General features: G+C 57.1%; 1 protein-coding gene across 3 annotated transcripts in view; it reads left to right on the top strand.

The window, feature by feature from the left end:
• The window catches only part of RAP1GAP (RAP1 GTPase activating protein), a 117,044-nt gene that overhangs the window by 59,694 nt on the left and 31,118 nt on the right, over positions 1-26,232 (top strand). For 2 of the 3 annotated variants that reach the window (XM_067567001.1, XM_067566998.1), the window contains 5 exons: positions 2,438-2,516; positions 17,150-17,185; positions 18,232-18,279; positions 19,082-19,120; positions 20,887-21,072. In XM_067567001.1, the coding sequence (XP_067423102.1) occupies positions 17,168-17,185; positions 18,232-18,279; positions 19,082-19,120; positions 20,887-21,072 (291 nt within the window). In that variant the 5' untranslated portion in view covers positions 2,438-2,516; positions 17,150-17,167. The remainder of the gene's footprint in view (positions 1-2,437; positions 2,517-17,149; positions 17,186-18,231; positions 18,280-19,081; positions 19,121-20,886; positions 21,073-26,232) is intronic. The other variant, XM_067566999.1, reaches the window with a different exon arrangement.

The raw sequence follows: 26,232 nt of genomic DNA, 5'->3' as shown, positions 1-26,232 counted from the left end.
GCTCTCCAGCATCACAGTCCAAGGCCCGCCAGGGGATCCTCCTCCAGGTCTCACTGAGGCCCTGGGTGCAAACGTTGGGTAGATGAGGGGAAACGAGCTTGGTGAAGTCTCTGCTTCCACGTGGTGCAAAACCACATTCATTGGACTGCTCTGTTTGGGACAGGGCCGGCGCTGGAGTAGCGGGGGGCTGCAGGCTGGGAGTGAGGGGCATCGGCAGAGCTGGGGGCAGGATTTAATGGGGAGCTGCAGGCTGGGAGTGAGGGGAATTGCAAAGCTGGGGACAGTATTGAATAGCTGGGGGACTGCGGGTCAGGAGTGAGGGGCATCGGAGAGCAGAGCTGAGCTGCATGTTTGAGAAGTTTGCCCATTCCCTGCCTGCGCTGGGCCGTCTCATGTGTGGCCCAGGAATCCGCTTCTGGTGTTAGGTCTGATTTACCCCAGAACGAAACTGCCCCGTGTCCCGCCGAGCAGGCGAGTGTGGCAGCCAACGGGGCCAAGCCAGGCAGCGCGCGGTCGGTCGGTCGGCGCCGGGCAGCGCTCGGTCGGTCGGTCGGCGCCGGGCAGCGCTCGGTTGGTGAGTCGGAGGCAGGCAGCGCTCAGTCGGTCGGTTGGCACTGGGCAGCGTTCGGTCGATCGGTCGGCGCCTGGCAGCATTTGGTCAGTCGGTCGGTTGGGGCTGGCCCGCGGCCCCCTGAGCTAGAAGAGCGGCTCCCCTGGGTGCTGTCCTGCCCTCGTAGCAGGGAGCAGGGCGGTGGGCATCTGGGTTTGGCTGTGGGGTTGAGTTCGCACCACATTGCTCCTTTCTGGCAGAGAGCGATGTGGGACCCCTCCGGTACGCTGGGGCCATGCTAGCTCATTCTGACACCCACCCGCTGGGCCCGGCCTGGCAGCCTTGTTCCCAGCGGTGCCTGCCAGGTGCCACAGGGGCAGGTGCAGGCACAAGGGACACAGCCAGTCCCACCACAGCTCTGGGTCCTCCCAGGTTTGAAAGGGGCACGGCTTAGTGGCCTCAGACTATCTGGGTTCTCGCTCTGCCACTGTCACTGTGGGCCCCTTCTGTGCCTCGGTTTCCCCACCTGTAGCGTGGGGTGCTGACGGGGGTGAGCTGCCCTGTGAAGCTAGCTGATGTTTATGAAGGGCTTTGAAGCTGGGCTGCTGCCTTGCAGGCCGTGATACCCACTCATGCCAGGCTGAGCCGGGCTGGAGAAGCCCATTGAACTGTGGGTCATTTCAGGCTTCCCACTTAACTGACCATCAGGGCTGGATCCCCAGGTGGTGATGCCGCCTCCCCCCATCCCAGACTGAGACCGCTCCCAGACAGACGCTGGCCAGGGGTCCTGACCAGGGCCAAGCTTTCCAGGTGCTAGGCGTGACAATGCATGTGGTGTCAATCCGGAGTGACTCCCCTGCCTCAGAGCAGGGACGGGTTGTGGACTGGCATACACGGCTTGGACCTAGCGGGCGGTTCATCTCCTGCAGTTCCAGGCCCGTGTTGGGCTGGCCAGGAGTCGGATGGGGAGGGTCCTGGGTCTGGCAGACTGTGTGAGGCCCGTGCGCTCGGGGGCAGGAGTGCCAGGCTCCGAGGGGCCGCGGGGGAACTGCGTGGCAGTGATGAGTTTCTCTGGGTGCAGTGCATGGTCCCAGTCGCCTGTCAGTGCTGCTGGCACCTCCGGCCTTGCCAGCGTTGATCTCTCCTGAAAGAAGGAGACCTGGCCGGAGGTGGCCATAGCCAGGAACATCTGCCCAGCATGGCTGGGGTCAGGGCAGGCAATGCTCAGACCTGGGGCACGTGGGTCCTTTGCCATGGGGGCAGCTCAGCACCAGGTAGCACTGGTTCCAGGACCAGCCACTGGTGCATGCTGGGATCTGTAGTCTCAGGGTACTGCCTGGCCAGTCCCTCTAAGTGGCATGAAGGGGCCATCTGCTGCGGCTCTGAGCCGGTGCCGTGCCAGCCCCTACTCACTAACACCAGCTGCCTTGACAATAACTTGTTCTGTGTGCCAGCAGTCAGCCGCTCCTGCTCCGTCCCCACCAGTGGCCGTTCCTTGCTGGATGTGTGCGCTGCCCTGACCAGGTGCGATGGACGAGGGGCTCAGGCTGTCTTTCGCCAGCCGGGTGTAATATACAAGTGCAGTAGTTGGGGCGTCTGTTGCAGTCTATTGAGCGGCTGCAAGAGCAATGGCCAGGCCAGCCTGCTGATGTGGCTGCATTTCCTGGGGATCTTGGTTAAATGCAAGTGACCTGAAGGCAGCTCGTGATGGAGACCCCGCAGCTCTTGGCCTTTCCCCGGCTGACTCTGTCTCTCTTGGGCACGTTGCCAGGCTCCGTCTCCCCTCTGATGTGACGCCTGTTGGATCCCCTGGCTGACCCTCTCCTCGGCTCCTCTGGGATCCCCACGGCTGCCTAGGCTGTGACATGTGGATTTCTTCTCTTTCAGGAAGAACGATGGGCCAAGCCAGCACGTCTCGCAAGCTGTAGAGCTGCCCCGGGTGGGCTCTGCTCCCCCCCACCCCAAGGTAAGAGTCTTCTCCGTCCCCTCCCCATGCCGTGGCGACTTCCCCAGCCCCCCAGGACAGCAGGCGCGGGTCCCCGCAGCAGTGACCAAGCCAGGGACCAGGCTGCAGTCAGGCACTGGGAGGGGTCCCAGATCATCCGAGAGGGTGCCCCAGCTGCTGGGGGAGCACTCACCATAGTCAGAGGGGATGCCGGAGGCGGCCTAGCAGCCTGAGCTGGAGTCAGGACTCTGGGGATGCACTCCCAGCCCTGCCACTGACTCGTGTGAGGTTGGGCAAGTCCCAGCCCTCTCTGTGCCTCAGTTTCCATCCCCTGGAGGCAGCAATACTGGCCTGCTGCTGGGGACTGTGGCATGTCTGTGCCACGTGTAAAGATGTCAAAGGTAGGTCTCTGCAGCGGGGGCAGGCTGGCACATCAGGGCAGAGAAATCCCTGCAGGCAGAGACCCCTGGGACACTCACCCTGAAATGCCACCGTGGGCAGCCTGGCTCTGTACAGCCGGGGTCCCCGGGCTGGGCATAAACTGGGTAGGAAGAAAAGGTCATGTGTTTACAGGCTCAGCTTTTCGTGCCCTGCTGGGGATTTTGTCCCAAGGACGCTTGGCCCCATCATCCACTGGGTAGGTGCATGCCCCAAAACCCAGTGGGCCAGACTCAGATCTGGGGTAACCCAGCCGGGGTCAGCAGAGTGACAGGAGGGGGGAGCTGAACCCACTTCTTCCCTCTGGAGAGGGTACAATGGGACGGCTGGGCTGTGGGGGCTGGCGTTTGACTAGGTTGTTTATGGGTGCTCGGCAGATTTGTTATTGTAGGGTTGCTCCTGAGTGCTGGGACTGTGAGTTGGTTCGTTATTGTAGGTTCATTGGTGAATGTTAGAGCTACACCTTCCAATTTGTTATTGTAGGGTTGCTCACAAGGCATTCCGCTTTATTATCGTAGGGTCTCTTGTGAATGATGGGCATTCTGGTTTGTTATTGTAGGGTCTCTGGTGGGCACTGGGTCTGCGCACACTGGTTTGTGATTGTGAAGACTGGGGGTACACCCCCCATGTGCTGCCGTGTTCTGGTGTCCCCCTCCCTCCCCCATACACATGGGCTGGCTCTGGGACCCGGGGACATCAGATTAACTAGTGAGCAGCTGGTTTCCCCGTTTTCCCATGGGGCTGCACCTGACTGGTGGGGAGAGAAAATCCAGCCCCCGTCCCTGCCCAGCCTGGCGCCGGGGGTGCCACGTACACGTGTCTGACACATACAGCTGGCCAGTGGGGCTCTACTTCAGCATTTCCTGAGGCTTCCTGCCTTCTCCCCTCCCTCACCCCTGCTTCCCTCTTCCTGCCCCCACCCCCCCAGACAGGCCCTGGCAGGATTTGCAAGGTAAATGAGCGCCAGACAAGCTCTCCCCAGTGCTCCAGGAGGAAGTGGGAGCCTGCAGCTCTGCCTGGTGCTGAGGTCAGCCTAGAGTGCAGAGGGTCTGGCACCTGCCAGCCAGCTCTGGCCCTGCCCCTTCGTTACCAGCCTGGCTCATGGAGGAGGACAAGTGGGGAGGAGTGCCAGTGCGGGGCCGGCGTGAGGATGGACATCAGATATGGCACAGCTTCATCACCAAGCCCAGGCCCTGCCAGGGCAGGGTCTCTCTCCTTAGTCCCGGGGTGGACAAGGGCACCATCCCCTCCTGGGTTGGTGGCACGATGCACCAGAGGATGTGGCTTATTTCCCTGTCATCACATCTGCTTTGCTTTCTCTTCCCCGAGGTGCTTCCCACTGGGGGCAGGGTCAGAGCCCCCTGCCGAGCCTGCCCCTGCCACACAGAGTCTCAGGGTGATTTCCAGCCCGTGATTCTGATCTCTCGGGCACCTTTTGCGTTAATGGTGAGAGTGAGATTTAGGGAGACCTTGTGTCTGGCATTCTGCCAAACTCCAGAGCCTCTGCCAAGAGGATCAGGACGCCCACTCAGTCCTTGGCTGGATTCCCTCTGGGAGCCCGTCAGCCACTTGGCTCAGTTCTTTGCCTGATGAGTTTTTTCTGCATATCCTCCAGCTGCTAATTGCTTACGGATCTTTCTGTCCCCTGTGGCTTGACTCCAGGCCCTGACGCAGATAGAAGGACTCCGATTGACTGTGTTGGGCTTCAGTTTTTCCCTCTAGTTTTTCTTTGAGTCAGGCCTGCTGTGAATCTGATGCAATGATGCAAAGATTGCTCTGCTGTCCCTTTCAGAAGATCGGTACCAGACTTGTTTCTCTCTTAAGCCTCTGGCCCCACTTCAGCTCTCCGTGATGTTCCAGATCTTGTTGGCAGAGGTTTTCTGTCCCCTGTCACCCCCAGTATGGTGCATCTGGACTTGCTGATTTGAGGCTGGAGGTTAGTGTCACATAAGAGCACGTTTCCCAGAGCTCTGTGGAAGCTCGAAAGCGAGTCTCCCTCACCAGCAGAAGCTGGTCCATTAAAAGATATTCCCTCACCCTCCTTGTCTCCCTAATATCATAGGAGCATAAGAACGGCCAGACTGGGTCAGACCAATGGTCCATCTGGCCCAGTGTCCTGTCTGCTGATAGTGGCTGGTGCTGAATGCATCAGTGGGAATTAACAGAACAGGGCAATTTATCAAGTGATCCATCCTTTGTCGTTCAGTCCCAGCTTCTGACAGAAGTTAGGGACACCCAGAGCATGGGGTTGTGTCCCTGCCCATCCAGGCTAGTAGCCATTGATGGACCTGTCCTCCATAAACTAATCTAGTTCTTTTTTTAACCCAGTTATAGTTATGGCCTTCACAACATCCCCTGGCAAGGAGTTCCACAGCTTGAGAGTGCAAAGTACTTCCTTATGTTTGTTTAAAACCTGTTGCCTATTAATTTCATCCGGTGACTCCTGCTTCTTGTGCTACATGAGGGGATAAATAACACTTCCATATTCACTTTCTCCACCCCAGTCATGATTTTATAGACCTTGGTCATATCCCCCCTTAGTTATCTCTTCTCTAAGATGAATTGGCCCAGTCTTTTTAATCTCTCCGCATATGGAAGCTGTCCATGCCCCTAATCATTTTTGTTGCCCTCTCTGTACCTTTTCCAATTTTAATGAATCTTTGTTGAGATGTGGTGACCAGAACTGCACACACTATTCAAAATGTTGGTGTCACATGGATTTATATAGAAGCATTATGATATTTTCTGTTTTATCATCTATCCCTTTCCTAATGATTCCTAACGTTCTGTTAGCTTTTTTGCCTGCCGCTGCACATTGAGTGGTTGTTTTCAGAGAACGATCCACAGTGACTTCAAGAACTCTTGCTTGAGTGGTAACAGCTAATTTAGATCCCATTTTATATATGTGTAGTTGGGATTATGTTTTCCAATGTGGATTGCTTTGCATTTATTAACCTTGAACTTCATCTGCCATTTTGTAGCTTAGTCACCCAGTTTTGTGAGATCCCTTTGTAACTCTTCACAGTCTGCTTTGGACTTAACTGTCTTGAGTAATTTTGTATTGTCTACAAATTTTGCCACCTCACTGTTTATCCCTTTTTCTAGACCATTTCTGAACATGTTGAATAACACAGGTCCCAGTACAGACCTCTGGGAGACACCACTATTTGCCTCTCTCCATTCTGAAAAATGACCATTTATTCCTATCTTTTTACCAGTTACTGATCCATGAGAGGACCTTTCCTCTTATCTCATGACTGCTTAGTTTACTTTAGAGCCTTTGATGAGGAATCTTGTCAAAGGCTTTCTGAAAATCCAAGTACCCTATATCCACTGGATCACCCTTGTTCACATGTTCGTTGACTCCCTCAAAGAATTCTAAAAGATTATTGAGGCACGATTTCCTTTTACAAAAGCCATGTTGACTCTTCCCCGGCAAATCATGTTCATTTAGGTGTCTGACAATTCTGTTCTTTATTATTGTTTCAGCCAGTTTGCCTGGTACTGAGCTTAGGTTTACCGGCCAGTAATGGCCAGGATCTCCTCTGGATCCTTTTTTAAAAATAGGTGTTATGTTAGCAACCCTCCAGGCATCTGGTACAGAAGCTAATTTAAGCTATAGGTTACATCCCACTGTTAGCAGTGCTGCATTTTCACATTTGAGTTCCTTCAGAACTCTTGGGTGAATCCCGTCTGGGCCTAGTGACTTATTGCTGTTTATCAGTTAGTTCCAAAACTTCCTCTATTGACACCTTAGTCTGGGACAGTTCCTCAGATCTGTCACCTAAACCAATGGCTCAGGTGTGGGAGTCTCCCTCAAACCCTCTGCAGTGAAGACTGATGCAAAGAATTCATTTAGCTTCTCCACAACGGCCTTGTCTTCCTTGATTGCTCCCCTAGCACCTCCATCGTCCTGTGGCCCCACTGATTGTCTGGCAGGTGCCCGTTACCCCTCATGCCAGTAACGATGTGTCGGAGGCTTGTCTAAATGTCTTCTCCTTGAGACAGAGACAAGGAGGAAAAGAGGTTTAGCCCCCATCACGTTAGATGTCATGGCCCCCTTGTTGTTCAGGAAAGGTCCGTCTCTCGGAGACTCTCCCTCAGGGTAGCAGATCCCTTCCCCTGTTTGGCAGTGTGAGCTCACACTGCACAGTCTCTCTGCCCTGCTCCTTCCCTGCAGCCTCGGCCGTCTCTGTTCCTTCTGGTCTTGTTGCTCCAATTCTTCCGCTCACTGCACAGGCATTTTTCTTGGATCTTGGATCTTCCGGCTGGTTGCTCAGGAAGCGACATTAGCTGCCGCTGGATCCGGGGCCCTTCTCTTTTTGGCTCTGCCCTGGGGGCTGGTTGCACATTGTTCAGGATTCGCCACCCTTTGCACTCAGCAGTTTCCGTCCGTCCTCCTCTCACCCCCTGCACCCGGCGTCTCAGTGCCCCACAGCATGCTGCACCCTGGCACTCAGGGTCTGCTCAGCCCTGTGCTCCCTAGGCTGAATGGCCACTAGTACAAAGTCTTCCTGGTGGTCTCGGCTGTCCCCCTGTGCTCCCCAGGCCCCGGCCCAGCTGCCCTCCGGGACCCCAGCCCAGCTGCCTGGCCCCCGTGCTCCTGGGCCCCAGCCTGGCTACCTCCCCCCATGCTCCTGGGTCCCCAGCCCGGCTGCCCTCCCCCCCCCACACTCCTGGGCCCTGGCCTGGCTGCCCCCCAACGCTCCTGGGCCCCAGCCTGACTGCCCCATTGTGCTCCCTGGGCCCTGGCCCAGCTGCCCCATTGCGCTCCTGGGCCCTGGTGTTGCTTAAGGCTCAGTGACTGTTAGCAGTGCAGAGCTGCTGCAGGGCCCAGTGCAGGAGCGTGGCAGGGTCTTGCCAGGCCGGGCTGGGTGTGGGAGCAGACGTAGTCGGGGCAGTTCCATATCCTAGGCATCCCCTGCGGCTGCAGCCCCCTGGGAGACCTGGCAAAGGGGAGTAATTGGGGGCTCCTGAGCAGGGAGGTGCAAACTGCAGAGAAGCAGAAAATCCAGGGTAGCTTCTTCTCTGACAAGGACAGGCAGTACCTCCTTCCCCCCAGCTGTGCCACAGCCCCTTAGACCTAACCCACAGCCGCCCCCCACATCCAGTCCTGGGCTCTCCCAGCCCCAGCTCTGCCGGTGTCCCTCGGTGCCTGTGCTTGACCTAGTTGCCAGCACACAGCTCAATAGATGGGGAGGGAATTACCCAGAGACAGGTCCCTCCGTTCACAATCCATCGATCGCTTCGTCACTTACTGGGGAAGACAAAATTCCTGGGTCCCACTTGAGATTATTGCTGGGTTTTTAGAAACCAGAGCCCCTAAAACTCAGTGCCCTTCTGAACGCCCCGCAGCATGTGGATCTGCACCGCTGCTCCCAAATTGCACCCGCAGAGCCTGTTTCTGCCGGCTGCCTGGAGATCAGTGAGACGCTGGCCCAGCCTGGCTGTCTGCTCTGCCGGTCTGCACAAGGAACGGACAAGATAGAGCTGGGCACTATCACTGCCAGCATGGCACGTGATGGGTGTGTGGCCTGTGCCAGCTGCCCCCTGCTGGCCTCAACCGTGGCCTGACAGCCCGGGACGTCCCAGCACCAGGGCAGGTGGGGAGGGAAGAGCCTGTCTGCTCCCAGGGACCTTCTCTGGTAGGCTGTTGCTCCTGATAGTCACGTCACATAGCCTCTTTCCTCCCATCAGCCCCAGCATTTAACAAGGCATCCCCATTCCCTTCCCTGTGCCTTGGGCCAGAATCTCCCCCCAGGAGCGGGCACAGTGGGACTGTGTGGAGCAGAGCCAGCACCTCTCTGCTTTCAGGGGTGTCGCCTCTTGAATGCACCCTGCTTGCACTGGGTCCTCTCCTGCTGCCAGGCTGAAATCCTGGCCCTGTGACATTCCTGGCTGCTGATCTCGCTCCGTTGCTCTGACGGCCAGAGACTCAAGCATCCCTATCTGTAAAAACATCCCAAGAGCAGGAGCATGTCACTCTGGGGCTGTAAATAACGTGCAGTCGCACACGCGGGAGGCCATCGGGGTGCTGCACCGGGCCAGGGGGCTGTGGATCAGGGTTGGCTGTAGCATTTTGAGGATGACATTTTGCAGAGACTTGCTGCTGCTCTCACCATCTGGTGCCGGCAGGTATTGCCCAGAGTAGCCTGGGTAATTTGTTCTGTGGTGAAATGCCTGGGCTCGGCTCAGCTCTCAGCAGCTGTTGTCAGAACTTGCTGGAGGTTGGGGCTGCGTGGTGCGGGCTCTGTGCACCGTGTTTAGTGAGCAGCTGTCTGCATGGCCCATCCTGTGTCCTGCTCGACTCCTCGGCAACCTCGGATAACTACAGGTGGTCCCCACTGTTTCCTGCGCTCGAGCGAGACTGTTCTGACTGCGCTCACACCTCTGCTGTGCTGGCTTCCCACAGGTGTGTGGTGCCGGCGCAAGAGACGCACACATGTGGAGCCCTCTAATCTGGTTCCTGCCAGGTCATTGGGGGTATGTCTACACTGCAGTCTGGGTGTGACTGCAGCATGCATGGCCGTACCTGAGCCTGCCTGGAGCCGGCAGCTAGCTGCTGCTGAAGCCTCACTGCAGCTACAATGGAGACACCCCCATGGCTGGCCACTCTGGGCCTCCGTTTCCCGTCTGCACGCAGGGTGAGGGAGGATAAAGCCATTGAGGTGCTCAGGCAGGCTGGCGGTGGGCCCGTAGTCAGGCCTGCAGAGAACTGGTAAATCCACTGAGGGACCTTTGTGAAAGCAGGGAGTCTGAAGGATGTAATAGAGGCTCCCGAAGACAGCGGGTCTTGCGTGTGGCTGGAGTCCAAGGCCCCGCCAGGCAGGGAGAAGAATCTATAAGTGAGATGGCTGGGGACCGAACTCAGTGACCCAGCAGGTCCCGTCAGTGCGATGGTTGAAGTGCTACGACATGCCAACCCACCCAGCCAAGGTGGGGCGCATTCTGACTGCCGGGCATTGATTTCTCCGGGGGAGCTGCCTGCGCGTGAGCCCCAGCCAAGAATGATTAGAAATGATTCTGCAAACGAGCTGAAATAATATAGCGAGGCGTGTGGGCAGCCGCCTGCAGTGAAACCCTCCCTGTTCGAAGTGCCACGCGTGCTGCCAGCGCTTGTGCCAAAGCAGAGGTGTCTTAACGCGCCGGCCTTTCAATCCAAGCTACAGGGCGTTGTGATTCCGCCCGCTCACACCCACTCCCTCATCCACCGGCAGACGCCCAGTCGCACCCATCAGTACACAACTCGCTTCTGGAAGGCACGCACAAACGCACACCGATCACACACATTTGCCTCGGCTCTATCGCCACTAGATTTTGTACTGGAGTCAATTATTGCCAGTTACCTCAAGGCAATTAACCCCTTAGAAAAGGCTGGTGTGGACACTCCCCTCACATTTCTTCAAGGTGACAAATGTTTGTTCTTTACCCTGGGGATCAGCTCAGATCAAACGAACGCGTGTAGCCTGGATCGGCTGTGTGGGGCGTGTGCCCACTAGGCTTTAGAGCAGCTGTAACAGCCTCGACTTAGGCCAGGTCTACACTACAGACTGAGCGACGTATTCTACCGACCTAGCCCGGTGTAGCCAGCGCTGTGTCTGTGGGAGACGATCGACCTAGCTGCCCCCTCTCGATGAGGCAGATTAATGATGCCAACCGGAGAAGCTCGCCCATCAGTGCAGTAGCCTCCAGTGCAGTGCTGGGTGTGTGTGCAGACAAGTCTGGGGCAGCAGACGAGCAGGGCTAGATAAATGAGCGCTGCTTCCCTCTTTGGGTTTTTAGGTCTTTAGGTGCCATCTCCCCTGGTTTGCTGGGGCCAGGCCTTAGCCTGTGAATCTCACTGATGGCCGAGAGTCCTGGGAGCCTATTCTCAGAGCTGCACGGATTGGAGAGGTTTCGCTCACTGACAGGACTGGAAACGAGGCGAGATGCTGGTGTGAGCACATATCTCGGTGCCTCTATGACTCCCCGCACCGTGATCCCGGAGCATCTCCCAGTCTTGGGTGGATTTATCCCCACACCCCTGGGGGCTGGTCTCTCCGTCCAGCTGAAGCACAGGGAGTCTGTGGCAGAAGCAGGGAATTGAGCCCTGGTCTCAGGTTAGTGCTGGCCCCTAGCCACTGGCCCATCCTCCCCATCAGACACTCCAGTTCCTGGGCTGGCTGGGGTTGATGGATGGAACGTTGCATGCTGGGACTTGTAGCCTCTGAGCCCCACAGCCCCTGACCCAGGTGAAGCTGGCTGCAGTAGGGTCTGCATCATGTATGCCGCAAGTGGCTTAGCAACGTGACCTCCAGCTGGGCCATACTTGGGCCTGGGGCAGGGGAAAGGAGGCGGGTCAGCCTGTGCCACACGCCCACGCGGAGCTCCAGTACCAGCCTGGGCAGCGCTGGAGGAGGGATTCCTCCCCACACACCAGGCATGCTTAAGCAAGCTGCTGAGGAGCTGGCGAGCAGGACTCACTGCAATGAGGTCAGTTAGACAGCAGAGGAACCTGCCAGGAGAAGGGACCAGCGACCAGCCTCGAGTCGCAGCCGGTGGGGCACTCTGAGCCACGACATCTGCATCTTCTTTGCTTGCTGTATCGCCCGCAGTTTGGTTCAAAGCTCTGACCGGTGCAGCTCCGAGAGGACTCTAGTTCGCAGGCTTCCCCCAGGAGTTCTCTGCTGCTAGGATAGGACGTGAGCAGGAGATTTATAGTTATTTGGCTCACGCTGGGTGCCGTCATATTTCACTAGGGAAACAGCACTTTTCAAACATATGGGCCAGCCCAGACTCTCCCCGGGGTTAACCCCAGTGCTGGTGCCTAGGCGCCAGAAGGGAACATGCGTCATGGGCTCTTAAATGTCTCCCCGTCACCTTTACACTGATCCTACTAACTTGGGTTAGACTAAAACATTTCAGTTCTCGGGTGACAGAACTTCTGCAAGCCCCTGGCAGAGACCAGGAGCAAGCAAGGGGCCACCGATGCCCAAGGCCCCTGCAGTGGTAGGAAATTCATTGCTGAGACATACCCAGCTGGTCCCAGCGGGTGATCTGCGCCCCCTGTTGCAGAAGAAGGTGAAACGCCCCCAAGATCCTGCCAATCTGACCTGGGAGGACAGTCCTTTGTGACTCCGCAGCAGTGGAGTGACGTGCATTCACACCCGCTGGGGATCTAAGTGCAGTGCGTGCTGAGGAAAGGTGCTGGCTGGATATTTGCTCTACAAACTGTGTGGCTGCAATCAAGAGCCCCCATGCACTCCCTGCCCCCTGCCCTCGTGCCCCCTCAGGAGCAACCCCTCTAACCAGGAGCAGAGGGTTCAGACTCTGGGGTCCATTCAGGTCCCAATTGCTGAGGATGCCTATGAGATTCCAGCCATGGTGGCCACTGATGTGATGTGGCCCCTGCCCTTCTAGGAACTGCACTGTCACCGCCCAGTTCATTTCACTGAGGTTCATCGGCTGGGAATGAGTTCTGGTAACAGTCGACAGCACCAAGTGCAACGAATTCAAGGCTTCAGACAAGAAATAATGGCAATATAAGTCAAGCATGCTTCTGGGGAGCCAGGATTACAACCTTGGACCTACAGCTCCAAACATGCAGGTAGCTGACACTTGAACTAATGGAGACTGGCCATAGTAGATCCATCATCAGTAGATCCATTATCCTCACTGTGTGGGCTGAGCACACAAAACCAAGGCACTACAGTCCTGCTGCCCTGAAACAATAGCACTGAGGAGTGCATGAATTGTTCCCATTCACCTCAATGGGGTGTTGACTCTGAAACCAAGTGTTGTCAGTTGACATGCCGACATTTTTAATTACTTTGCTGCCAGTCATTTTAGCAGAACCATCCAGCTAATGTGCTTATTATCCTTGTAATTTAGATGGAATGACAGATACTAGGGCACTTTCTTGCTCTCAAGGGTTGCTAGACTGAGGAATGAGGAATTCAGGCCTTCCCCTTCAGATTTTACGGTCTCCTCCACCCCTGCCTGAAAGGGGTAAGACTGAGGAGATCCCCATCTGAATATCAGGAGCACAGCTGCCTCTTGGTGCTAAAAGACAATCATCCGTGCTGCCTGGGTAGCTAGCATTTTATGAGGGGTGGGTTTTAATTAATGGAAACTTAGATTCTGGAGCAAAATCTCCCAACAAGGGATGAATCCCACAAGAAGTCACACTGCTGCAGAGTCACTGGCTGTGGGGTTCCAGGGCTGTGTCTGCCCAGCCCTCTGTGCTTGAAAGAAGCACCCCCTCTTAGCCCTCCCAAACCTTCAACCTCCACAGCCCTAACCTGAAGCCCTCCCATTCCCCAGCCCAGACCTTCCAGCATCAGATATGTTAGCTGTTCCAGCCACGTAAAGTGTTCACAGTTGAGACCAGCCTCCCCACACTCATAGCCCACTGGCCTGTGGCCAGGCTACTTGGCAGTGGAACCTGGCTGGTACTTGGATGGGAGACCAAGGAAAACTGGTTGCTGCAGAGGTGCAGGTGGAGATTCAGTAGAAGGCGCTTTTCCCTTTGTTAGCTTTGGGTCACTGTCCTGTGCGTATAGCGTCCACGGCCAGAAGGGCTCATAGTGACCATCTAGCCTGACCCCCTGGATAACCCAGGCTAGAAGCCTGCCATACAGTAATTCCTCAAGCAGATCTTCTAGAAAAACACCCAATTTTGATTAAAAAATGATCAGTGATGGAGAATACACCCTGACCCTTGGTACATGATTCCAGTGGTTAATTACCCTCTCGTCAAAAATGTACCAAAAATGTATGCCTTATTTCCCATCTGAAATTGTGTAGATTCAGCACGGGATCGTGCTAGGCCTTTCTCTGTTAGACCAAAGAGCCCATTATTAAATATTTGTTCCCCATGTAGGTACTTACAGACTGTGATCAAGTCACCGCTTAACTTCCCTTTGTTAAGTTAAATAGATCGACTCAAGGAGATCAGTCACTACACGGCCGGTTTTCTAATCCTTTAATCATTCTTGTGGCCCTTCTCTGACCCCTCTCCAATTTATTAACATCCTTCTTGAACTGTGGGCACCAGAACTGGACACAGGATTCCAGCAGTGGTCATGCCAGTGCCAAATACAGAGGCAAAATATCCTACTAGCGATTCCCCTGTTTAGGCATCCATGGATTGTGCCAGTCCCTTTTAGCCACCATGCCGCACTGGGAGCTCATGTTCAGCTGATCACCCCCAGAGCCCCAGATCTCTTTCAGAGTCGCTGCTTCCCAGGACGAGCCCCTAGCCACCATTTTTTGTTCCTAGCTGTAAACAGTCATGGTTAACCCTATGAAAATGTGTAGCGTTAGCTTGCAGAACCAAAGCGCTGAGCACATGTCATTAAAGATTCCATGGGACTGTTCACGTAAGCTGGATCATTATTGCTGCTCTCCTGGACATACTACAATGGGCAGTAACTACATTCTTCCTATCTAAATTCGCCCTCCTTCAGTTTAATTGGAGGTGGCTTGTATTCTCCTTCCCTGCCTGTCCTAGAATGTCGTAGAGTGTTGTAGAGAGTGGCTGCTGCATTCCTCCCCAGAGGTGGCTGCCTTTCACTGGTGGGTGAAATGAATCCTGTATATACCTGTATAAAGCGCTGTGGGATGTGCAGGGATTATCTGCTGCTTTTTCTAACATGTAGTATCTAGAGTGACGTACATGGGCTAGATGTAATACCTTGACTCTCAGCCGTTCCTATAGCTTTGTTCTCCGGTCCCGTGTATCACAAGCTGCACAAGACTTGCCAGGGGACCTGTTTCCCCCTTGTTTGCACCCATGAAACACGTTGGCTCTGCTCACAGTGCCTCGCAGTTGGGAGATTTGTGGCTGCAGCCTGCTAATTGCTTTAATTACCCACACGTGGCTAATAGCTACACCACTACTGCCAACCGCTTCCCTCCAAGATCCTGGCCTGATGGAATGACTGATGCTGCACGGAGATCCCGCCAAGATCCAAGGCTCATCTCACTGGGTCCTTAGGCAGTGGCTCCCTTCTGCAGCCAGCGGGAGGGGAGCAGCGGATCACTTTGAAAGTGGCCTGCAGGCCTTGGGTTGGGAACCACTGCACTAGACCATCCTGATCCTCTTGGGGGACAGTTTTGGATCAGTGGGGCTAGGCAAGGTGGGGAGTGGGGCCCCACAGGAGGAGTGATGGTGGCTGGCTGGCCTAGTGGATGCTGCTGCCCTGTGGCGAGGGCTGTTGGACTGGGGAGCCTTGCCTTGCCTGCCAGCCACATGACCCCTCAACAGGGGTGGGGGTTGGAGACCCAGGGGCAGGCAGGGCTGTGGCTGGGCGCAGAGGTTTGCGTGGGCTGGGCTGAGCTGTGGTCTCTTCCAGTGAAGGCCTGGGAGCCATCGTGGCGGAGACACCTGGCCGTCTGGGTGATCCGCAGCCAGCTCGCCTGTCTGCTCTGCAAAGCCTGGGGCAGGCTGGAGCACCAAGACCTGCCCCTTGGCACGGCTCCCTGCTGCACCTGGCTCCACGCCCATAAAGTACACATGGAGCTGAGTGCTAGCGAATCCCAGCACTGGGCGAGCCCTGCTCACCTCCACGCCTCCCTCCCGGGATCCGGGACTGAGGTGCGGGGGCTGGCCGCCCCAGGAGCTCAGAGCAGCCGGGGCTCGTGCGGCGTGTGGGGCAGTGCCCGGTTCTCCAGCCTGTCAGGATGGCTCGGCCGCGGCCCATCTCCTCTGGTGCGCCGGGGCTGCCCAGGAGTGACTCAGTCAAGTACAGCTGGAATGTGAGTGGCTCCGTCCGGGGCAGCGTGGCAGGAACACACAGCTGGGCTTGGCTTGGGCGGTGCCCTGGCAGTGACTCCTGGCACTGGGAAGTCAGCCGTGCAGACCAGCTTGGCGGTGGGGGGGTGACAGAAAGGGCAGCAGGGATGCTGGGTGGAGGGGCAGTGAGAGGAGCTGGCCCGAAGGGAGATCGGGTGGGCGGGGGGAGCCCCGAATCAGTGAGGGGCCTTTCCAGTCCAGCTGTTTCATCTGAAGTTCAGGGCTCTGTGTCCCAGCCTTTCCGCCCTGCCAACCTCTGAGCCGCTGCCAAGGAAAGTAACTCGGGGCGATGGCTTGTGTTAGAAGGGAAAGTCGTAGCCCTGCCGCCTGGGGTGAGCAGGCACCCGGGCCCGAGTGTGTGCACGTGGGTGTGTGTGTGTGTGTGTGTGTGTGTGTGTGTGTGTGAATGCATGTGAGAATGCGGGTGTGTACAAATGTGTCCGTAGTGTGGGGGTGCCTGTGTGTGCACATGCATGTTGGTAGGTGTGTCCATGTTCAGGAGTGTCTGGGTGTATATGTGTTTACGGGGGGGGAGTGTTTTTGTCTCTCTCCCTGTGTGTGTGTGTGTCTCTCCTTGTGTATGTTTGTGTCTCTCTCTCTGTGTGTGTGGATTCCTGGGCAAGTGTTTGGTCACGTGCCCATTAACATGGTTGTATCTTGATACAAGCGTGTGTGTGTTTATAGATGTGTGTCTGTGCATGAATAACCCTGCACACGGTGGACATGCATGTGTGTATCTCAGTAAGTGTTTGCGGGTGGGGGGGCTGCCCCGTTGCGAGCTCCCCTGGCCTCCAGCCCATGCTTGTGTCCAAAGAGCAAGGCGCACTGGGGTGCTCCGTGTAAAGTGTCTTTTGGGAAATCCAGCACTTAATACCAGAGCCCAATCACTGGGCCAGACAATCCCCTGGGGCAGGGCCAGATGGCCTGAAAAGGGGGGCAGATCTAGTCCCATTTGGGACAAGGGGCAGGGCCAGATCTGTCCCCACAGGGAGGATTACACCTGGACACACAGCCAGCGTGACTCACTGACAGGCTGGCCCTGCTGGGAGCCCCTGAGCTCAGAGTCAGCTGGGGAGGGAATCCCCTGGCTGTGGGGGGTGTCAGCAGTTAGTGAGGGATGGAAGGGGAGTGGGGGGCAGCTGGAGGAGTGAGGCTAGGCTGGGGGCAGGGGCTGGGGCCTGGCTGGAACTCAGGCTGTCTCTGATGGTCTCTGTCTCTGACAAAGTCTCTGACTTTGCTTTGAACCGCCTCCCCCCCGAGTCTTTGCCCAGGCTGTGCCAGGGCCTCCTCCAGCCCAGCCTGCCTGCCCCAGGCTGAGGAGGGCAGCCTGGCTAGCCCATGGAGGGCACTGAAGGCCTGTAGCTGTGCTGCTGGGATTGCAGGGCAGGGCAGTGGGCCCCAGCTCTTCGTGCTGACCCTGGCTCCATTCTCTCTCTTGCAGACCTCAGAGTTGTTTGAAATGATTGAAAAGATGCAGGTGAGTTGCCTCCCTGGGGCTGGGCCCACGGCTGGCTGAGCAGAGCAGAGCAGAGCAGAAGGGAGCAGGTGCAATGCACGCTAGGGGGTGCGTGGGCTGCACTCAGGGACATGGGGCTCTGGGGAGCCAAGAAGTGGAGGCTGGTTTTGGGGGGAATCCCAGCTGGTCACTGCACTGGGCCCATCTCATCCCGGGAGCTCCCTGCCCTACACCCCAGCTGGGATGGAAGATCCAGCAGGGCCCCTGTGCCAGGCCTGTCTTCCCTGGTGTTAGCAGCCCCTGGACTCAGGGCTCAGACGGGCTTGGACAGTGTGTATGAGGCAGTGTTGAGCTGAGCCAGGGGAGATGGGGCCCTGTGACCCTGCAAACCCATGGTGCTCTCTACAAAGGCCCTCGGGAGGGATCTCTCCAGGGTCCCTGTCTGGGACTGAGAATGAAGCTGATCAGTCATCACCAAGTGGCAATCAGCATTTCTGAGCCGGCTCGGCTGGCACCAAGCAGAGGCTGCAGAGCAGTGGGGCCCCAGACTGGGAACCAGGCCTTGCTGGCCCGGCCTGGCCCGAAAGGTTCAGTAGGCTGAAGCCCAGCTCTCCAGCCAAGCCACAGTGTCCTTATCAGCAGCGTGCAAGGCACCAAGACCTCCAGGAAGCGGCGCCCTCCTAGTGAGCAGAGCTGAATGGCTTCCTGGTGGGCAGTTAATCAGTGACCCCGGTGCAGCCTGGGTCTTGTCACTGCCCTGATGTGCTGCAGCCCTTCGTTAGAGACAGACGCACACAGACACATGGTGACGCCCACTGCCCCACACAGCCCTGAATACACGCACGCGGGCCCAGGCGCTGCTGCAGGTGGGCACACGCAGCCCGTCCTGCCAGCTGACTCGGCCGAGGACACAGAGCAGGGGCAGCCACGCAGCCGGGACACACAGCTGCCTGTGGATCTGTGCCAAGCAGGAAGCAGCCCCCACCCGCAGAGCAAACATGCACTCGGGTGCCAGGTCTGTGCTCAGTGCCACCCACCGTCTCCCTCTTCCTTGTTGTCTCTTGCAGGGAAGCAGAATGGACGAACAGCGTTGCGCCTTCCCTCCACCTCTCAAGGTAGGCCCCAGAGGATGTTGCATGGGGGCAGGGGTACCGGCTCGTCCCACCCCAGTGCACTCGGGGTTACCCGCTCATGCTGGGGTGCCCTCTGCACCATGCGTGGATCCCAGGAGCTAGGTGCCGAGCGCTAGCTGGAGAAGACCCCGGCACTGAGGGCAGTTCAGCAGGAGCTATACAGGGCTCCCAGCCCCTGAACGCCAGCCCTCCTCGCTTTTCCAGTCCTACCCCCCAGCTCTGCCAACGCCCCTCGTCCTGCCCCACAGCTCGCTCAGCTATTCCAGTTCTGGGGACCCTGCTACATCCGCCTGCTGACGCCCCTCATGATAGCCTCTGTCCAATGACCTGCCTGGCTCTGTGCAAAGCCACAGCTCCCCAGTGGCCTCCGCAGAGGGCTGGGGCCTGTTGGGTTGCCTGGGTCCCGCCTGGCCCGTCAGGGATGTTTGCTCTGCGTTCGAATGTCTCCCAGTTGCCGTCTGCAGCGCCACTTTCTACGGTGATGCACCCACCCTGGAAACACTGGGCCCTACTGTTCTGCACCAGTTCAGCTCCCGTGGTGCCAGAGACTTGTCTATACTACAGCTACGTGCCCCAAACTGCTCTGCCTCTCAGCTCTGTCCCCCTGGGGAGGTGTGGACACTGGCTTTGGGGGGTGAGCCTCTTCTCCTCCGTCTGGCAGGTCCTGGGAGCTAGCCCAGGCCAGGCTGGGGGAGTGGGTCTCGGGTGGGTGGCAACAGGCCTGGCTCACACACAGGGCTGACTCTCCAGTTCAATGAGTCTCTGGCGTGTTTGTGTTTTTCAGACTGAAGAGGATTATATCCCATATCCCAGCGTCCATGAGGTAACGAGGGAGGGCGCCTGTCGCTGTCCCATCAGCACATCTTCTGTTTGTGTAATAGTTACCTTGCCGCAGAGACCGGAGCGGGTCAGGTGCACATACAAGGTGCGAAGCACAGTCTGTGCCCCAAGGAGCTGCCAGTCTAAGAGATGTGACAAAGGCAGGGTGGGGGGACGGGTAGCTCTATGTGCCTGCTCTGCCCAGCCATCCACCACTGGCATTGCAGCAGGGCAGGTCTAGAGAAGGGCAGTGGCTATCCTGGAAGGGCGTCCCTGTGGAAGAAGGCGTAGCGAGTATATGGGATTAAGAGACAGATGGACTGAAGAGGCCGGGGTAGGGAGTGCAGTAACAGACGAGGGGCCAACCAGGGAGGGGCAGACTGTTCTGTGGCATCCCAGGCACTTGCCTCTCTTTGTTACGTGTGACCTGCCAGCCCTGCAACTCTGCATGGGTGCACTCGGGACACTTGTAGGGATGGTGCCAACCCACAGGGGCACCGGGAACCCACCAGCTCCCTTGGAATCTCGGTGGGCATGTAACAAAGGGTGGCTGGCTGACATTGTTACCAGCCGGGGTGCCAAGGCCGGGAATCCATCTCGTAGGAAAAGGACCTCAGGGTCTTTACCAACCACTAGCCTGGCCCCACCTTAGCTGCTTGTCTGGAAGGGGTATCCATCCCTCCAGCAGCAGGCAGGGACCTGGTTCACTAGAGACCAGGAGGGAAGTGCCTCCTACTGAAATGCAGCTGCCTCCCCCATCAGCCAATTCCTGCAAAGCTCCCCCGGGCCAGATGCAGCTGCTTTCTTAGGGAGCGGCGTATCTCAGCTCTAACCATGGGTCCGCTCTGAGAACAGTCCATAACTCTTCAATCTCGCTTTCCACCCAGATGCCTTCAGGGGCTTTACAGAGGAGGATGGGATCATTATCTCCCTTTTACATATGGGGAAACTGAGGCACAGAGAGGGGAAGGGTCTTGCCCAAGGTCACCCTGCAGGCCAGGGGTAGAGCTGGGAATAGAATCAAGTCTCCTGAGCCCCAGTGCAATGTGCTAACCACTAATCCCCCACTGTCTTGCTATAGGGCAAGTTACAAGGTAAGAGGGTTCAGTCCACCCCTCTTTTGGAAGCCTGCTGGTGCACCCCCAAGGCCTGTCTGCAGCCGAGGGCTAGGAGCTGAGCAGCTCTCCGGAGCTACGTCGAGTCGGGCCTGGCTGGGCAAGCTGAGAGGGTGTTGATTAGCCAGTAGGGGATGCTCTTCTCCCCAAATGCCCCAGCCTGGCACCCATGGGCTGCTGTGCTGACAACGTCCCCCTTGCAGTTGGCAGAGTTGGTGCAGCTGGGTTGGTCCCAGGATATGAGAGTGCTGCGGGAGAGGGGCTTTTGTTACCTCAGCAGGGCAGGAGTTGGACCAGTAAAGGATGATGCCTGGCCCCGCATGGGTCATTGCTGATCCCATGGTCCCCATTGCAGGAGAGGGGCCTCGTTCCTGTCTCGTGAGCACCACCTTGTTCCCTCAGTGCCTCCCTGCGTCCCATTCCTCCACTCCCCCCATGGCTGGCTGGAGCCGCTGCCTGCCGCCAGCTGCTGCGCTCCACCCCAGAGCAGACGCCGCAAAGCCCCTTTGGGAGGAGAGGCATCATAGAGATGCTGGACACCAACACGTGGGTGGTGCTCTGTGGGCTGTCGTCCTCCATAACGGGATGGCTGAGCATCTCTGGAGAGCAGGTCAAGATGCCCAGCGTGGTCTCACGGCCTCCCCTCTCCCACCAGGTGCTGGGGCGCAAGGGGCCCTTCCCCCTCATCCTGCTGCCGCAGTTCGGGGGCTACTGGATCGAAGGCACCAACCACGAGCTGAGCAGCATCCCCGAAACCGAGCCGCTTCCGTCCCCAACCTCCAAGGTGAAACTGGAATGTAACCACACAGCCAGGATCTATAGGAAGCATTTCCTGGGCAAGGTAAGCACCCTTTCCTCCCTCCGCCCCCTGGCCCAACCCTGACCCGGACCCAGCGGGGAGATGGTCCAGGCCACTCATTGGGCACCACCTTTTAGCACTAACTGGCCATTCTCAGTCCCTTAGCTGGTGATTTCCTGGTTTTCCTGACTCCGGCAGTTGCTTGTGGGACTCACAGTCACACTCCCCGATTTCAATGGATGTTGCAGCCGGCTCGTAATGTGGCTCTGATTCCTTTCCAGGCTGGGGACAGCCCATGCTGGGGCTAACCCGTGTGTTCTCTCCAAGGACACCCAAACAAGCCCCAGTGGGCCCCTGAGAAATTCCTGTGGCAAATTTCCCACGTGAACAGGACAAAGGGGCTGTGATTCATGGTGTTGGAGCACAGAAAAGAAGGGCCCTTGCCTACATTCTGTCTGGGGAAAGGGGCTTGGTGAAGCAGTGGTGACCTGGGATGTCCCAGCGTCAGGGCTCCTTAACACAAAACCACAGTCTGATTTCAGATACCAGAGTCCTGCCCCGCCCAGATTCCTGCCCCCTCCTCCCAGGCCCAGCACTCCCCAGCGGGCCTGGAAGTTAACCAGATCCCAGGTGATATCCGGCTGGGGGGTCAGCCAATTTCCTTAGGGTTCAGGGATGGAGCGGATCCTGATAGCGTTCGGATCCAGTTTTGGGGCCTGGTTATCAGTTGTGCTGAGGCCCCTTTAAGATGCTCTAGGGATGTAAAGGAGGCTTTAAGGGAGCAGAAACGGCCTCCTGAAAATCTGCCCTAGGTGGGGGGGTCTCCCCGACCAGTGCTCTGCTGGTGTCAAGGCTCTGTGCCAGCCCCTCTCCCAGCCCCTGGCATAGGGGTGGACCAGGAGCATAGCTGGCATATGCGGCTCTACAGCTGTTCTCTGCTGCCCAGGGCCCAGAAGGGGCCATGGGAAATGAGCGCAAGGTGGAGCAGCCCTGAGGCTGCTCTAACTTACACTATGGGCTGGGCAGGTCGCAGAATAGGGGGAGTTCAAAGCTGGCTTCAGGCCACCTCTGCCACCCCACAAGCACAGGACGGGGATAGCTGAGGGGGAGTGAAGTGGCTCTTTCTCTAGCCCCTGCAGGACGAATCACAGGCTCCTGGGATTGCTGCTAGCTGCTTAGAAGAGGCCGCACGGTTGGATCAGCAGCACTGCTCAGTTAATCCTCCATCAAACAGGCCTAAGCCTGGTAAAGCCCAGGCCATGGTCTGGGGGCCCCAGGGTTTCTGTCAGGGTGGGGGCTGAAGCCCCAGCTCTGTTTGCCAAGGATCTCATGCTGTTTGCTGGAGTATTTACTTGCTGTTGCTACTCTGCACCCCTTGCAGCTGGGATTGATTTCCTGGTGCCTGGGCACAGCCTGTCTGTTCCGCGGGGACTGGCCCTGAGCCACCCTAGCATGAATTATCCATGCACCTGTGCCAACAGCGAGAGCCCATCCCTACCATTGCATTGCTACATCCCTTCTGCTGCTGCCGGTCAAGCAGAGCATGTGCCCTGGTGCCTTGTTTCCTGCTGTGCAGCTCGGCTGTATCTGCCTGAGACGGAGTCCCACAGGATCAGGGCTCTGGAAGCACTTAGGGTGAAGCCAGACATGACTCTAGTGGTCGGGATCTCCCCTCAGGGCCCCTCGCACCAGTGCAGCCACCTCCCAAATCTGGCCCCGGAGCATTCAGCACCCCTGCTCTGCCTGAGCTCCCCTGTGAGTCCCCCTGGATGGGAGCCTGGGGAGCTCTTCCACACCCCCAAAGGGCCATGCACCTGCCTGCAGTCAGAAGCGATTCCCAGCCAGTGTGGAAGTCAGGAGGGTTTATTTGTTCTCACGATCACAGCGTAGAAAGACTTTGTTAGCAGATGAATCAGAAAGTTGCAGCAGCGACCAGCTGGGGAAATTGCAGAGCCCCATCCTTGGGCTCTGCTCCTGGAGATTCCTGCCAATTGCTCCTCCCAGTCTGTTCTCTTTCCCAGGCAAAGTGGTCACCTCTCTTTGTCTCTGCCTGCCGCAACCTGCTGCAGCCTGTCGCAGCTGGTTGGCTAAAGGGAAGAGGAGTCCTGGCCATTGTCTGTGCACGTGCAGCTAGAGCAGTGGTTCCCAACCCATGGTCTTGCAGAGTGGCCCGCGGCTCCCCTCCCGCTGGCTGCAGAAGGGAGCTGCTGCCTAAGTACCCAGGCGGAGTGCGTTGCCAGTGCAGGCTCCTTGCTGCAGCCAAGGGGAGGAGAGATCAGCACTTCCCGCCCCCCCGGGCTGTATCAAGGAGCACAGCAAAGTGCTCTGCCTGGGTCTGTAGGTGCTGGGGTCCCTGCTGCAGCCAGGGGACGAGAGTTCCTCCTCGCTGAACTCCTTCCCTCTGGCTGCAGTGGCGTGGGAGGGCTGCTGGCAGACACTAGTGGCCCTTCAGTGTTGTAAAAATTATATTTGTGGCCATCGAGCCAGAAAGGTTGGGAACCACTGAGCTAGAGGGAAGCCCACCTGCCCTCTAGTGGTCTCTGCAATGATCACACCCTGAGCCTGTCACCGAAATACATGAGTAACACCTGGGGGAAACTGAGGCACGTGCACAGTATTCCAAAAAAGCATTAAGAATATCTCCACTTCGTCACACCGTCCCGCACAGTTTAAATGCTCCTTGGACTCAGCTGTCTGTTTGCGCTGTGCTCCTGCCAACCCCAGCAGGGCTTCGGGGAATTGCGACTTTTCCTGATTGGAGCGTGTTGCTGTCTGCATCACCGTGTTTTGGCCACCACTGGTATCTTGGTGGGGAGAAGCGTTCTGGGGATAAAGAGTGACGCCCTCTAGCACTGCAGAGGAATGGATTTTTATTGCACATCCCCAGTCGCATGGTGGGAGTCGGCTAATCCCTCTGTAACGTGGCCAGGGCCGTGCCCACCAGCCCCTGGTCCCAGGGATGGCACTCAAATCCAAAGGCATGTGATTGGCAGCCCACGCTCTGCAGGTGTTGGAAATAGACAGCACCTTTAGGGGTGTGGCCGACTCACCCTGTGTATAGGGTTTGCTCCCTGGGTGTCAGCTCTTCCCTCTGGGTCTCACCTGTGATGGGGTCCTCTGGGGTGCAACCTGAAACCTGTAGGAGCACTGCGCCCTCTTCACTCTGCAGCCTGGGCTGTCCCTTGCAATGCCTCACTAGTGACAAGCAGACAGTAAACCCCTCGGGGTGCTGTGATCACCTAGCCCAGCAGCCTGCACAGCTTCACACTCTGCTGTACCTGGGCTGCCTCTCACTCTGGGATGCTGTCAGCAAGTTACACTAAGGGCTAGTCTACACTTAAAACTTGCGGCGGCACAGTTGTATTAAAGCTGTGCCGCTGTCAGAGCGCTTGTGTGTCCGTGTTATGCCGACGGGAGAGAGATCTCCCCTGCCACAATAAAACCACCTAAACAAGCGGCAGTAGTTGTGCCAGTGGGAGAGCGTCTCCCACCAACATAGCACTGTCCACACAAGCGTTTATACTGGCAAAACTTGTGTTGCTGAGGGGGTGTTTTTTTCACACTCCTGAGCAACAAAAGTTTTGCCACCATAAGTGCTAGTGTAGACAAGGCCTTCCACAGCCATCTGCAGGCACAGGCACGTCCAACTTAGGCCTTGTCTGCACTACAGAGTTTTCTCGACACAAATTATGCTGGCATACAGCCACCGCTATCATTAACCCACACTTGCATGTCCTCACTACGCTCCTTATGTCACACTACCAGCACTTGCATCCACATGGGGAGCAGTGCACTGTGGGTAGCCATCCCCCTGTGCAACTGCCCGCAGGGTGCTTTGGGAAGGGTTTGCAGTGCCTCGTGGGGCAGGCCCAGCATCACAGGGTGAGGGTTTCTGAATCCCAGCCTTCCATGGGCATCCTGCTAGATGCCAGCAACGGCCCTGTCAGCCAAACACACACACACACAAGAAGCCCACAGAAGTGTGTGTGTCGGGGGGTAGGGGGGAGAGTGTTGACAGGGAGTGAATGTGTGTGTGAGAGACACAGACAGTGTGTGTTGGGGGATAGTAAGTGTGTCGCACGCTCTCTTTAAGTTCTGACAGCAGCTGGACGCAACCAATCCTGAGGTAGAAACTGGTGCATAGACAGCTGGTGTCCCCCTGTCCCTCCACCCCAGCTCAGCAGAGACCTGTACACCGGCGGGGGGAGGGAGGAGGACGACGACACCTGGACATCAGGCCCCGCCTCCTCCCTGGCTCTGCAAAGCACATCAGGAGTCTCTCTCCCCTGCGCTTCCTGCATGCTGGCTGTAGGAGAGCGGGATTGAGTCCCTCCGAGTTCTCTCACAGCCTTTGCTCCCCCCAGACCCCGGAGGATGATCCACCCTGCCCTGCAGTCCAGGCAGGAGCCTGTTTACTGCCCGGAGCCGGCAGGCTCAGCTGGGCAGTAGCTGTGTGAGCTGCCTCCATGCTGAGCAATGTCAAAACTTGCGGGGCTTTGACAGGGGAGGGGCGCTGGCTTGTGTAGCTGGATATGGGGCAGCGCAGCGGAGGTCAGACCAGTGAGCAGAGCGGTCAGGGCGGGCACTGTGCAATAGCTCCTGAAGCCCAGTTGCGGTGCACAGCGTCTCCACTGACACTTTGTAGCGCTAACTTTGTGCAAAAAGCTCTGTGCCTCTGGTCAAGGTGGTTTTATTTTGTCGCCAAAGCAGAGGAGCTCTGTCGGTGGGGCAGCACTGCAGTGTGTGCAGCACCACTGGTTCGTCGCCAAAAGCTGCGTAGTGTGGACCAGCCCTTAGTTATATGAGTGCCTTGTCTAGCCACTGACGAACCAACAATAGAGTGGCACCAGCCAAGTACCACCCCCCCACACACAGTTTGTAAGAACTTCACCAGGAGGAGACTATCCCCCCAGTTATATAAATCAATCCATTCCCCCTTCGTTGTGAGGAAGACGTGTAACGGCTTTTGTTACTGAGCTAAGATTCCTAGACACGCCATTTCGAGACCACACTGGCTGAGATAAAACATTAAGCACGTTTATTAACTACAGGAAAATAGTGATTAATAGTTAAGTGATTACAAGGAGCAAATGTACAGAGATCAAAGGTCGTTACTAAATGAAATAAAGATCAGATCGCAGTGGAAGTTCTCCACGCTGCCAAGATTTGAATGCGCAATGCTCACCCTCATTAGCTGGTACA

This window comes from Emydura macquarii, unplaced genomic scaffold, assembly GCF_026122565.2.
Source record: "Emydura macquarii macquarii isolate MOO-44397 ecotype Brisbane River unplaced genomic scaffold, CSIRO-AGI_Emac_v2 contig_2768, whole genome shotgun sequence".
Classification (NCBI taxonomy): Eukaryota; Metazoa; Chordata; order Testudines; family Chelidae; genus Emydura; species Emydura macquarii.
This window is presented reverse-complemented; position numbering and strand designations above follow the sequence as displayed.